Genomic DNA, 12975 nt, shown 5'->3' with positions numbered 1-12975 from the left:
CATCCTGTGCTGGGATGGGGAGGGGGCTTCTTCTTCCTCCTCCTCCCTCTCCTCCTCCTCCTCTCTCCTCCCTCCCTCCCTCCTCCTCCTCCTCCTCTGTCCCACCATGTGTTCAGGCTCGCGGAAAGGGCAGCGTGACGTCAGGCAGGGCTGGTCTTGTCGTTTATTAGCCAGGGGAGCCAAGTGCCAGGTTGCAAGAGCTTCACACTGCAGCTCTGTCCGGCCAGCGGCAGAGGGGATGTTTCTACTAACTCAAACTTTCTAGAAACTCAGTCAACAGAAACACTGACTGACAAAGTGTCGCAACTCGCCTCACTCCTACTTTAATGAAACTTTAACTACTTTATGTCTTTTTTTTGTCTTCTTTTTTTTTGAAATAACAGAGGCACAGTCTGCACACCCACTTTGATAACTTTTGAATGAGCCGGGTCACGCTTGCGCTTTGAGCTTTTTTCTTTTTTCTTTTTTGTGTGTTACTCTTTGCCCCCCGATTTTTTTCTTTTATTTTAATTTCACGTTGGGATAAAGTTTTGAAACAAGAGAACTAAAAAATAAGACTCGTGATGGCTGTCCTGTCACTAGCGTTGCTTCTTGTAGGATTTATAGTGACTTCAGCTGACAAGGTAAGTGTGTGTGTATATATCGATTCCCTGTGTTGCGTCTTTTTTTTTTTTTTACCACTCCGATTCTCTTCTCTCAAGAAAGTGAAATATAAATCCAGCTGTAAAGCGGAAAAAAGTGGGCCGACACAGCAACAGGTTTTTTTTTTAAATGTTTTTTTTTTTTTTTTTTTTGACTGTCTGAAAACTTTTGGCTGTGTAAATGCGCACACTGTTTCCACTGTGAAATATGTTGACACTGCACACGCATGAGTTTTAGCCTGTTACATAAGACATGTGTGAAATAGAGGCATTTTTGTTAAAACATTTTTTACAAGCAGCTCAGCCTACAGTAAACTTGCTGCAGGGCGGTAGTGTTGTTGCTGCTGGACATCTCAGCTTCAGATTATTATTTCCTTCTGGCTTGTACCGCATTTAACGAGCCTCCCCCCTCCTCACCCCCTCCCCTCCCCTTCTACTCCTCTCTTTTTTGCAGGCTGGTGAAAAAGACAAAAAGGAGGGTAAGTGTTATTTAATTTTTGTTTCATCTTGTTAATAATTAGATGTAAGAGTTGTGAGAGAGGTGGGTGTGTTTTTTTTTTCCTTCCTCCCCTCTCTGCTCACTGGAGAGATTCAAGGAGGACAACTTTGGTGCTCTGAGATCAAAGTGGGAGGGGAGTTTGTGTGTGTGAGTGAGGAGCTCTGTAATACACCCCTCCTACCCTCCTCTTGCCACCCCACCATTCCCCTCTCTCTACACACACACCAACACACACCACACACACACACTTATATTACATGAGTGAACTGCTTCAAGGGCTTTGTTATACAGGAAAGAAAATTCCACTTCTAAATCCCGCACATCTGTTACCCATTCTGAGGTTAAGAAACAAGTGAGCTGCAACATTGTCCACGTAGGATCCTTTTACACCCGCCGTTATCTTCTGAACACCTCCAGCGCCCTCACACATCAAGCTTGACAACTGCCAGTTGGGCGCTGTTGCCCCGTTGGTTGAGCGTTTGTGGTTGAGTGCCGCCTGTAGTTCACCATCGTTGGCTCTACTTGACTCTTATCAACCTTGTAAAGCAGTTATTTCTCCCCACTTAGTGTGGTTTCTCTCAGTTATTCACTTCCGTCTTTGCTTCTTTTCCGAGAGTTAAGGACATCTGGCCTCAGGCGAGAACCGCAACTACTGTATTTATTCTTCAGTAGTGGGTAAAAGTGGTTGACGCATTCACCAATTTCCTCATATTTAGTTTAATGAGTTGGCCAGAGTTGTTGTTTGAGTCACGTCCAGATAGTCAGCCTGTCTCAACATGTTTTTTGAGTCAAGGATTGTTACGCTTTCGTCCAAATTAGGTTATGATCACGATGTTATAAAGTGTTTAACCTCAACAGATTGTGCCAAAAGTGGTTATTAATAGATACACGTAAAACTCTGTGACTCTGAAAGCCTTAATGAGAACATCCTCTGTTACACCCAACAGTGTAACATCATCCATGTAAAATATTCTCTCCTCCTTCCATCTACCTTTGCCTGAGGATAGATCTTTGGCAGCTGTATTAATATTTTCAAGTTGTTTTTGGTCTGCTGTTAGGTATTAGGTCAGTATTTGGTTTGCTGGTGTGTTCGAGGTGTGAGATTGATTGTTTTCAGCTCTTTTTGTGAATGAAATGAGTCCATGAGATCGCTGATTGTGTCAAATCTCATGAACTTGCACTTCCTTGTTAGCAGGTGGTTGTCATCTAGTGGAAACAAGCAATTTCCAGTGAGCTTATGCAGTTAAGAAAAGTTTGCTAAAGTTTGCTAAATCCGACTTGAAACACTTGAATGAGCAAACGTGATAAAAGTAGTAGAGGTTTAAGATGCTGGAAGTGGTCATTGTCAAACTGTTTGTATCTTTCCAAAAAAACGACAATCCAACAATCATGACCCCTTCATGCAGAAGGTGGCCTGGTGTTTGAAGGTTTGAACTCTAGTCATCTAGTGGAAACAAGCAATTTCCAATGAGCTTGTGCAGTTGAGAAAAGTTTGCTAAAGTTTGCTAAATCCGACTTGAAACACTTGTATGAGCAAATGTGGAGAAAGTAGTAGAGGTTTAAGGCGCTGGAAGTGGTCGTCGGATTGTCAAACAGCCATTTCTGTTTGTAACTTTCCAAAAAACCGACAATCCAACAGTTTCGACCCCTTCATGCAGAAGGTGGCCTGGTGTTTGAAGGTTTGAACCTCTCTTTTGTCGTCCTTTGCACCTATAGATAGATAGATAGATAGATAGATAGATAGATAGATAGATAGATAGATACTTTATTGTCCCCGAAGGGAAATTTGTCTTGGGCTCTAAGTGCTGAGACCGCTGCCGCCATAGTTAAAAGAACAAAGAACATGCAACAGTATGAATGCCTTTGATGAGAGACTGAAAATGTGTGCCGTTATCCCCATTTGTACAACTCATTACAACTTTTCTCTCTCTGTGATGGCGTGGTTTTCACCCTGCCTTCAAATACGGCCATTCAGAACAAGCGAACATGCCCGGACAACGCTTTCTAGGAACTAATTTGTTTCAAGCTCACTAACACCATAAGCTTATGACAAGCCTGCTTAATTATATTGACAGCGGTGTTGAAATGGTTGGCTAATTTATGTTGTCTTTCTGTCTGTTTTTTAAGGCTGAAATCACAGACTTGTAGTCTCCTCTTGCACAAGGTCAGCGTCTACATACACGCTGGTCTGGCTGTGTAGTCTCTGTGCTGTGTTCAAGTTCACAGGTTTATAAGCCAGTTTTTGTTGGCACTAGTTTGATAGGTTTGATGGACAAGCACACACACAGTGATCGGTGGTAAATTGAAGGAAAAGCTAACATCCGTGTGTCATTAAGGTGTTGGGTGGGCCACCAGGAGAAAAGCTTCAGTGCTTCTTGTCGTGATTCAAGATGATTGTCAAGAAACCTCAGATTCACTCAAATTCACTCCTTTGATGGTTTGATGATACTGGTGGAGAGCGCTGTCTTAACACGTCGCTCCAAAAGCTCCAATAAATGACTGAGAAGATATCTGCCAACTGAGAAGGTCGTAGAATTTTTCATACTCATCGCCTCTGTGTTTATGTTTCTCGACCAGGTTGTCATCGTGCTCTTGCTTAATAAGTGTTCTCTTTACTGCAGATTCAGTTTTTATTGGAAAAGTCAATTGGCCAAACAATTGTTGGCCAAAAAGATGTTGCAATGACATGACACATATTTTCCTGGTTTGATAACATCAGTTGTCCATGATTTTTCAAGTTTGCCTTAAAACAGCAGTCATGTAATCATTCCTCCTGTTCACACTGACTATTGAAAGTTCCCTTTTAAATGTGCTTTCAGTGTAAGTGATGGAGCTAACATCCATAATATATTCACACATTCGTCATTTGGAATAACAGTGCATTAAAAAGTTGTTGTAAATAGTACATGTTAGTCATATCAAGTGGATATCTGTCACATTTACAGTCATTTTAGCATGAAATATCCTCTCAGTGTTTCCCTGTTGAGCTGTGGTGGAAGTATAGTAACAAAAACAGACATTGGCACTAAAAAGACTGTAACGTTGGAAGATATCTACCTGATTTGACTCATTTCTAAGCTTCATATTAGCCTCAGATAAACTTTTAAATATGTTTCTGTGCACAAGAAAGTCTGTGGATTTTGGACTCCATCACTTTCATTGCAAGTGTATCATGAAAAGATCTTCTAATGGTCCGTATGAACAGGAGGAATGATTATGGCAAGAAAAAACCTATTTCAGTGTTCTTTTGGGAACCTGACTGTTGTTTTAAGACAACCATGATAAAGTCTTTCTTTAAAACCTCTACAATAAATGTCAGGATTTGGTGTCAGACCCTGACAATCAAAGGCTGTCTTTAGAGAGCTGCAGGTTTATACTGCTGTTCAACAAACATGCAGATGGATAAATAGCAGAGCCAGAGAGACCAATTACTCCACTCTCAGCTGCAGAAAATAGACAGCAGTGTTGTACTTCTACTAAGCGATATCACTTTCTCCTGTTGCTATCACATTTCTTTGTCTAGTAACAAGCTCTGCAAAAGTGTTCTGCAAACAGTGATTTGCTCTGTGTTGTCTGGCAAGGCTCAGTGGGTATTTTCTAAGAACAGCAGTGCTGTAGATCAGATATAAAATGAGTCCTAGGTAATTGTCTGTCAGCCTTTAATCAGTCAATACAAACAGTTTAATGACTCGCTTCACTTTCTTCTAAGCTTTCAGTCCAAAGTTGAAGACATCAAAAAATCCTGATCCAAATCTGCATTAAATCTTTATAGGGTTAGATGGTTGCACAAATTGGCTAATGATGGCCATGATTCATGAGGAAAAACGTCATTACATCCATATTAGGGCTTTGTACAACAATTGAGCAAGATTATATGTGCGTCAGAGTAATGACCACTGAATTATGGTCTTTTATATTAATGTTGTTGCTCCATTTGTTGATGAGGTGCCTTCGAATATACCAAGGATTGCTTGGCCTGAGTGGTGTGAAATAGAGTTTATGTCAGGCTACAGCTACAAGAATTTGATAATAGGGAAATGGCATGATGTATTTATCATATATCTGGACTCCTTTATTTCATAAAGTTGGATTCAATTATTTAGAGGAGTGGTAGATTGATGTGGTAGATTGATGTGGTAGATTTGACCTCACAGTTCAGGAAATATGCTCGTACTATCCACACTAAAAACTAATCACTCATTCTTTTATCTGCGGCTGAGCTTTCCTCCAAATTTCATTGATATCTCTTTTTTTGAGATATCCTCTTGGCTAACAAACACAGACATAAATAAATATAATGTTAGCAACCTCGCTGGAGATGAATATAATCACCCAACCTCTGTTATCTCTATCTGATAGCAGTGTCTCTTCTGAGGGTGGTAAAGTCATTGTGGGTGCTCTGCTGAAGCTGCAACAGTCAACTGAGTGCCTTATTAACCCTCCTGTTGTCCTTGAGTCAAGGAAGGAAGGAAGAGAGGGAGGAAGAAGGAAGGAAGGAAAGGAGGGAAGAAGGAAGGAAAGGAGGAAGGAAGGAGGGAAGGAAGAAGGGAGGAAGGAAAGGAGGGAGGAAAGAAGAAAGGAGGGAAGGAAGGAAGGAAAGGAGGGAGGGAGGAAAGGAAGAGAGAAGGAGGGAAGGAAGGAAGGAAGGAAGGAAGAAGTAAGGAAAGGAGGGAGGAAGGAAAGGAGGGAGGAAAGGAGGGATGGAAGGAGGGAGGAAAGAAGGAAAGAGAGAAGGAAGGGAAGGAGGGAAGAAGGAAGGAAAGGAGGGAGGAAGGAAGGAAAGAGAGAAGGAAGGGAGGGAGGAAAGAGAGAAGGAAGGAAGGGAAGAAGGAAAGAGAGAAGGAAGGGAGGGAGGAAAGAAGGAACAGTCAAAACGGACGAGGTCAATTTGACCCGGGAGAACGACACAAGGGTTAAAGGAGCTATGTGAGATACCCAGGCATCTTATACTGGTAGATGATCTCATCTTTTTTTTATTTTATTCAAAACAAAATACTGAAAATGTTTGTCACTGCTGTTTAATCACCAAGGATCAAAATATGCACATAAATCAAACATCATTTCATTGGAGTTTCTATTGTTATTCTCATATTCCCAAATCAGTTTATGTTATAATAATCTGCATATATTTCCCTCAGTGCTCCTTTAATGTTTCCTATTAGGTTGATAATGGCATTAGATTATATTTCATCAATTCTTTATAGAGATAATGGAGCAAAGTCTCAGCTGCAGTCTCAGATTTGTGTAGAGTGACTCCTGTACTGTAACAATCAATGTCAATGGAGAAAGTTCAAAATCCTCCATGTGAACTTTTCTCATCTTGCCTTTTAAACTTTGAATAGTCAGAAAGAAAATGAAAACTCCTGTAAGTGCATTTTGAAATAACTCCTTTTTAAAAATTGTCTGTGGTGACACAATGTATGAATGCAGGAAGACCTTGAAGTGCATGACCTTTTCAGAATAACCTAACATGTACTTTCAGAGCTGTTCAGTCATGCTATTCACTGAGTTGAATATTGAAAAGTTAAAGTTCTTAAACTATCTCTGTCTCTCAGTTTTATGGATATAGCCAAGAAGACCAAAATTACAACATAAAAAGTAACCTTTTATTCTTTTCTTTTTTTTTAACTATATAAATGGATTCCATGTTCAATATTTGCAGATCATTCCTGTAAATATTTTAATTTTTCCCTAAGAGCAAACCCCCCCCACATGGCACTGCAAACCTAAGCCTTTAAAATCTATTCAAAGTAAATGTTCAATCTCAGGTGTCACTGATTGATTGATTAATTGAAAATCTTTATTGACTATACCAAAAATATATGGCATGTATAAATAAAGTTTCAAGCAGGAGGCATCATATCTTTGTACAGTATTTATCAAAAGGATAAAAAAAAACACAATAAAGCCCCAAGAGCTTATTTCCATTGTGGTCCTTTGGGTGTAGGTGTGTGTGTTTGACTGTTAGTGTTTGACATACTTTCAATAGTTAAGTCAACAGCGCTGCAAATGAATGTACGGCTCAAACTTTTCTCTAAATTTGCTTTAACCCCATTTCATTGGCTAGGGCTGGCTTAAGTCTTTGTGGATTAGTAGGTTGTAAAACAATTTCAAGGGTCTGATTCTTTATAGAGTCTTCTTACAAAAACACACTGTTCTCTGTCCAGGTTAGAAAAGTGTTGTTTCACATGAGAGACTTAAGGATTTGTGTTGCCTGTGTGCTTCTCGCTGATTTGTAATGGGCGTAAATCGATTGGGGGGGGGGGGAAGGTGAAGCTTAACGTTTGTCTGTAAACCATTCAGGATTTAGCAGTGTTCGAATGTGATGCTAGTTTTGAGGTTTGCTTGCTGGATGCTGTCGCTGTCAGTCAAGTCTAATCAAACCTCACCTACACAGTCCTGATGAAGCAGATGAGCTGTGTTATCTCAATTAACCCTCCTGTTGTCCTCGAGTCAAGGAAGGAAGGGAGGAAGAAGGAAGGAGTGGAGGAAGTGGGGAGGAAGGAAGGAGGGAGGAAGGAAGGGAGGGAGGAAAGAAGGAAGTAGGGAGGGAGGGAGAGAGGAAGGAAGGACAGATGGAAGGAAGGAAGGAAAGAAGGGAGGAAAGAAGGAACAGTCAAAACAGACTGGGTCAATTTGACCCGGGAGGACGACAGGAAGGTTAAATGATAGCTATGAATGTATTTTCATAGCCAAACCAACAATCTTACTTAAAAGTGTTTTGTGTGTATGAAAAGTCTCATATTATTATTCCTCTAGGCTGCAGACCTGTGTTATTGTCAGACTAAGAGTTTTTGGTCTATTAGTTAGTTTAGAAATGGCTCCACAGACCAATAAGACCTCATATAAGACAGTAATGCAGTTCCATCTTACTTGTAGAACAAAGTCAAGCGGTTATGAGCACAAGCAGGTAGTGACGCTCTGTGAGGCTGTATTCATTTGAATGGAGGTAGTGAGTTTGACCTGCAGGTGTTTTTGGCTGCTGTGGCACTGCACCGGCCTGTGGCAGGAAAGTTGGGCCAGAGTCAATTTCTGGAGAACTACAACCTAACATCAGTGCAGTGTGACTCATTTATTCATTTATAATCATTTTTGGAAAACAACATAGGACTACTGCACAGAGAAAAACAATATATTAGACTTTGGACACACACAGTTCATTGTTGGTTTTCTCTGCACATGAGATTTGTTGACAAAGAGAAGAAGCATGATACATGGTCAGTTATATACTATAAAATTAGAGTCCTAGTCTTCAGTGGATTTAAGATCAGATCAAAATGCACTTTTGTTGTAGGTCTGCCAGTTAACCTTTGTGGCGTCCTCCCGGGTCAAATTGACCCCCTTCTTTCCTCACTTCCTTCTTTCCCTCCTCCCTTGTATCCTTCTTCCCTCCTTCCTTCCTTCCTTCCTTCCTTCCTTTTCTTCCTTCCTTCCTTCCTCCCTTCCATCCATCCATCCTTCCTTCCTCCCTCCCTTCCTTCCTTCCTTCCTTCCTCCCTTCCATCCTCCCTTCCTCCCTCCCTCACTTCCTTCCTTCCTTCCTTTCTTCCATCCTTCCTTCCTTCCCTCCCTTCCTTCCTTCCCTCCTTCCTTCCTTCCCTCCTTTCCTTCCTTCTTTCCTTCCTTCCTTCCTTCCTTCCTCCTTTCCTTCCTTCCTTCCTTCCATCCTTCCTCCTTTCCTTCCTTCCTTCCTTCCTTCATTCCTTCCATCCTTCTTCCTCCCTTCCTTCCTTAACTCGAGGACAACAGGAGGGTTAAAGAAATCTTCTCTGTCCGCTCTTCTGAGTTGGAGAAATGGCTCGGAAGATTAGACCGGGGCCTCCTGGGGATTAAGCAGTGAAGCCCCACTCCTCCAAATACACACTAAAGAACTGAGCTAATTCCTGACTTCTTCCTGACCCGTGGCTCTAAAACAATTTCATCCTTTCAAAGTTTTGTCATACCAGCTTTCCTTGAGAGAGTAAAGTTGGGATAAAAGCTAATAACTTTGCTAATGTTAGATTACATCAGCCCTACACATGCTGAGCCTTTTTAAAGTATGAATGTCACACAACTAGCTCTGTGTCATTCATGTTTGCGGAAAGAGTAAAGTTGGTGATGTAACTGTAAGGTATTTGCCCCATAAAAAAAAGGCCTTTGATGTTTTGCATGTTCAAAACCAGACACGTGCCTGCAGTTTGCTTTGATTATACGAGTTAAGTTTAACATGCACTATTTCCTTTTTTGTGTTTAACCTTATAAAATCACTATTATCAAGCTAATCAGATCATACACCGTCCAGTTTTCTCACTTTATCTGTATCATTATCAAATTGGCTGCATGATATTTGCATGTCTTTTCATTGAAGGCTGGTCTCTCATGTATGTTTTTCTTTTCTTTTTTATGACATCACATGTTCAGAGCATGCACGCTATGATTTGTAAAGCATGTCATTTCCTCAGACGTGTAATTTTAGTTTTTGCCATTGACACCTGTTTGAATGTCTTCTAGTCAAATCCTACAAGATAATTCCAAGGTTTCGATATTCATGATATTCATGTTCCATTTTTTTTTATTCCAACCAAAACCGACTGCAATGTTTTTGAATGTGTCTGCCTCTGCACACATTTGGAAAAGCAAACCGAGACTTGGATGGAAATTTTGTTAGACTTGAGGGTGTTTCAAGGCCCGCAAATTTCCTCGAACAATTGAGTTGACCACAAATGAGCCAATGAACAGGGAGCTGAGGGTAAACACCAGGCCAAGATATTGATTTCCAGCCTTCATGGGATAATTATACTTTTTGCACTGGATACAGGAAAACAGGAAAAAAGAAAGCATAGGAAGAAACACAGTGGGGGAGACCGCACCATTTGTCCCCATTACACTTTAATATATTCCTTTAACCTGCATCACATTTGTTTAACCTTCCTTCCTTCCTTCCTTCCTCCCTCCCTCCCTCCCTCCCTCCCTTCTTTTCTTCCTTTCTTCCTTCTTTCCTCCCTTCCTCTTTTCCTTTCTTCCTTCCTCCCTCCTTCTTTCCTTCCCTCCTTCCTTTCTTCCTTCTTTCCTCCCTTCCTCTTTTCCTTTCTTCCTTCCTCCCTCCTTCTTTCCTTCCCTCCTTCCTTTCTTCCTTCCTTTCCTTCCTTCTTTCCTCTGTCCTGCTTTCCTGTCTTTCTTTCCTTCCTTCCTCCCTTCCTTTCTCCCTCCCTCCCTCCCTCCTTCCTTTTTTCCTCCCTCCCTCCCTTCCCCCTACCTTCCTTCCTTTACTTTCTTCCCTTCCTTTCTTCCTCCCTTCCTTCCTTGACTCGAGGACAACAGGAGGGTTAAGACAGGCTAGCATTACACAAGTTCATTTATTGTTTATTGATTTAAGTCCTGAGTCTCTTAAATTATATGTTAGCTTAATTCATTCTTACCTTACCTACCATGTTTCCCAAAAGATAACAAGGGACTTCCTGCTTTTAATTTCTCACTGGCATCATCAGTGTTGTCATGTCACGTGTCAGACTGAGTATGGGTAGAGTTATTTCTTTGGTTAAATGTTTGGTTTAGTATTTATGTGATTGTAACTTATTTTAACTTACGCTGAGGACTCTGTGGTAGATGATGTGTTTGTCTAAATAATGTTAACTGATAAAAGAAGCATTGTTGTTGGTGGTGATGGTTCTGCCTGGATAGATTTGAGGGCCTATTTAAGGGGATAGATATTGGTTTAGGGGGAAGCAGAAATGAGAGGATGTCTGTGTAGCTGTGTGCATGTGATCATGTCTAAGTTTGAGTTATCTTCACTTAAGCCAGTTAAAATAAGTTTGATTTGCTTGTGATGATTCAATTTCTTTAAGACACCTTTTCTAATCATTCAAGAAGTGTCTGAGTTTGCCTCCAATCACCTCTCTTACCACTCTTCCTCACAAACACAATATTTTTCTTGACTCTCTAACTCGGCTTACAGTTTTATTGCCAGATTTACTAGAACCAGAATGGCTGAGAGCAGACATTACCATCAGTCTTAATAAAACCCAGGGTGTGTCCATTTGTATTGGATCACGCTATGTTCAGACTCCTTCAGAAACACAACCTCCTCACTTCAGTTAGAATGCCTGTTAGTGTGAAACATGTGGCACTGAAGATGATTTACCTCCTCGAGCATCAAGACAAGAAATTATTGCCGCTGTAACAACTTCCAAAAGTCATTATGACATTTTGGAACAGTGGTGCAGCGTCTCTGCATCTGATAAATATTACTTGTTGTTCTTGTTACAATGAACCAACTCTGCTTTATCAGTCTCAGCACTTAGGTCCAGTGTCATAGATTATCAGTTTATCTAAAGTAAAAGTTTAAATGGTATAATGTAAAGTGCAAAACTCCAAACATTCAATGGATTCAGCTTCTCCAATGTGAGGATTTGCTTTTCTCTCTATTTCCTGTTTTGTGTTGGTTTGAATTGAATATTTCTGGGTGATCTTGGGTCAAACAAAACCAATATGAAGATTTCACCTTGGGAACTTTTGATATTTGGTTTTCTCTGCATCTAAATAGTTTTTGGCAACAATAAAAGATGGTTTATATGCTGCTGGGTTTTGCTACTCTGAGTATTACAGTTCAAAGCATCTTGTTTTCTGCACATTACATGAATATTTGCATTTATATTGCATTTGTGTTTCTATCAAATAGTGGTGTCTTTCTTGATTTTGTTTTTCCTTTTCTTCTTCTGTCATTGTTTCACAGATGAACTAAAGAGCAGGTTGACGGAATATGGCCTGGTTACTCCCTTCAGCACCGATTCTCACGGACATTACCTGTCACACTTGCTGTCCGCCACTCACAAGCAGCGTGTAAAGAGGGAGGTGTTTTCTTCCAGTGAATCCGAGCAGAAGCTTTTCTTCAACATCACCGCTTTCGGTAAAGAGTTCCACCTCCGCCTTCACCCGAACAACAGGCTGGTGGCGCCGGGAGCGATGGTGGAGTGGCATGACGAGGTCCAAGGCTTTGGGAATGTCAGCGAAATCATGAGCGACGCCGGCGGCGATGGCGCCAACCAGACTGAACCGAGCGGCATGACGGAGAGGATACTTCGCCGTGAGCTGCTAAAGACAGACTGCACCTTTATCGGTGACATCACAGACGTCCCCGGGGCCTCGGTTGCCATTAACAACTGTGACGGATTGGTAAGTCCTTCTCAGCCGTAAAGCTCCTAACTCTCCCCACCCCTTCAAACCCCTATCTTTTCATTACAAAAGTGCCATGACCTTATCAACTGACACTAAGGGATTTTAGATGTCCATGACTCCTTGAGTTTAGCCTTCCTTTACGTCAGCACTCAGCATTTTTACAGCACATTGTTCTTGGAGATATTCTTCAGGCTGACGGATGGTATAGCTTTTTGTACAGAAGTTTGTCACGGGTGAGTGGTCATCCATTGCACCCACAAACCAAATGGATACTCCCCCAACCTCTTCCCCAACATAAAACACGAGTCCCTTTTGTCTGCAATCCTATTCTCCCCATCTAACCCCCCCACCCTAACCCCCCTCCCACTCCTCATAAAACACTTGAACAGTAATTGGGGAATGACCAGGGCCAAAAAATCTTCTTGTGTAGGCCAACGAAACATCTCTGCATTCAAGGAAAGACTCAGTAAGCCAAATCTAAAAAAGTTGAAATGAAGTTATCTGATTAGGTGCTGCGACACAAAGGATTTACTGTAACTCATGATGCCTGATAAGAAGTTCAGGATCAGTATGTTTTAAAAATTCATTATTAAAAGCAAACTAAAGCTATTGAATTCATCCAGATAACAAGTACTGTCTGTGTAGCTGCATTCAGATAAGCACAGTTTGGTCCTGATGAGG

At 41.2% G+C, this 12975-nt stretch overlaps 1 protein-coding gene across 1 annotated transcript in view; it reads left to right on the top strand.

Moving 5' to 3' along the window:
- The first annotated feature begins 563 nt into the window (after positions 1-563).
- Positions 564-12975, top strand: part of adamts3 (ADAM metallopeptidase with thrombospondin type 1 motif, 3) — a 152136-nt gene continuing 139724 nt past the window's right edge. The window contains exons 1-3 of the mRNA XM_053325466.1: positions 564-623; positions 1096-1120; positions 11852-12291. Of these exons, the coding sequence (XP_053181441.1) occupies positions 564-623; positions 1096-1120; positions 11852-12291 (525 nt within the window). The remainder of the gene's footprint in view (positions 624-1095; positions 1121-11851; positions 12292-12975) is intronic.

This window comes from Scomber japonicus, chromosome 9 (genome assembly GCF_027409825.1).
Source record: "Scomber japonicus isolate fScoJap1 chromosome 9, fScoJap1.pri, whole genome shotgun sequence".
Taxonomy (NCBI): Eukaryota; Metazoa; Chordata; class Actinopteri; order Scombriformes; family Scombridae; genus Scomber; species Scomber japonicus.
This window is presented reverse-complemented; position numbering and strand designations above follow the sequence as displayed.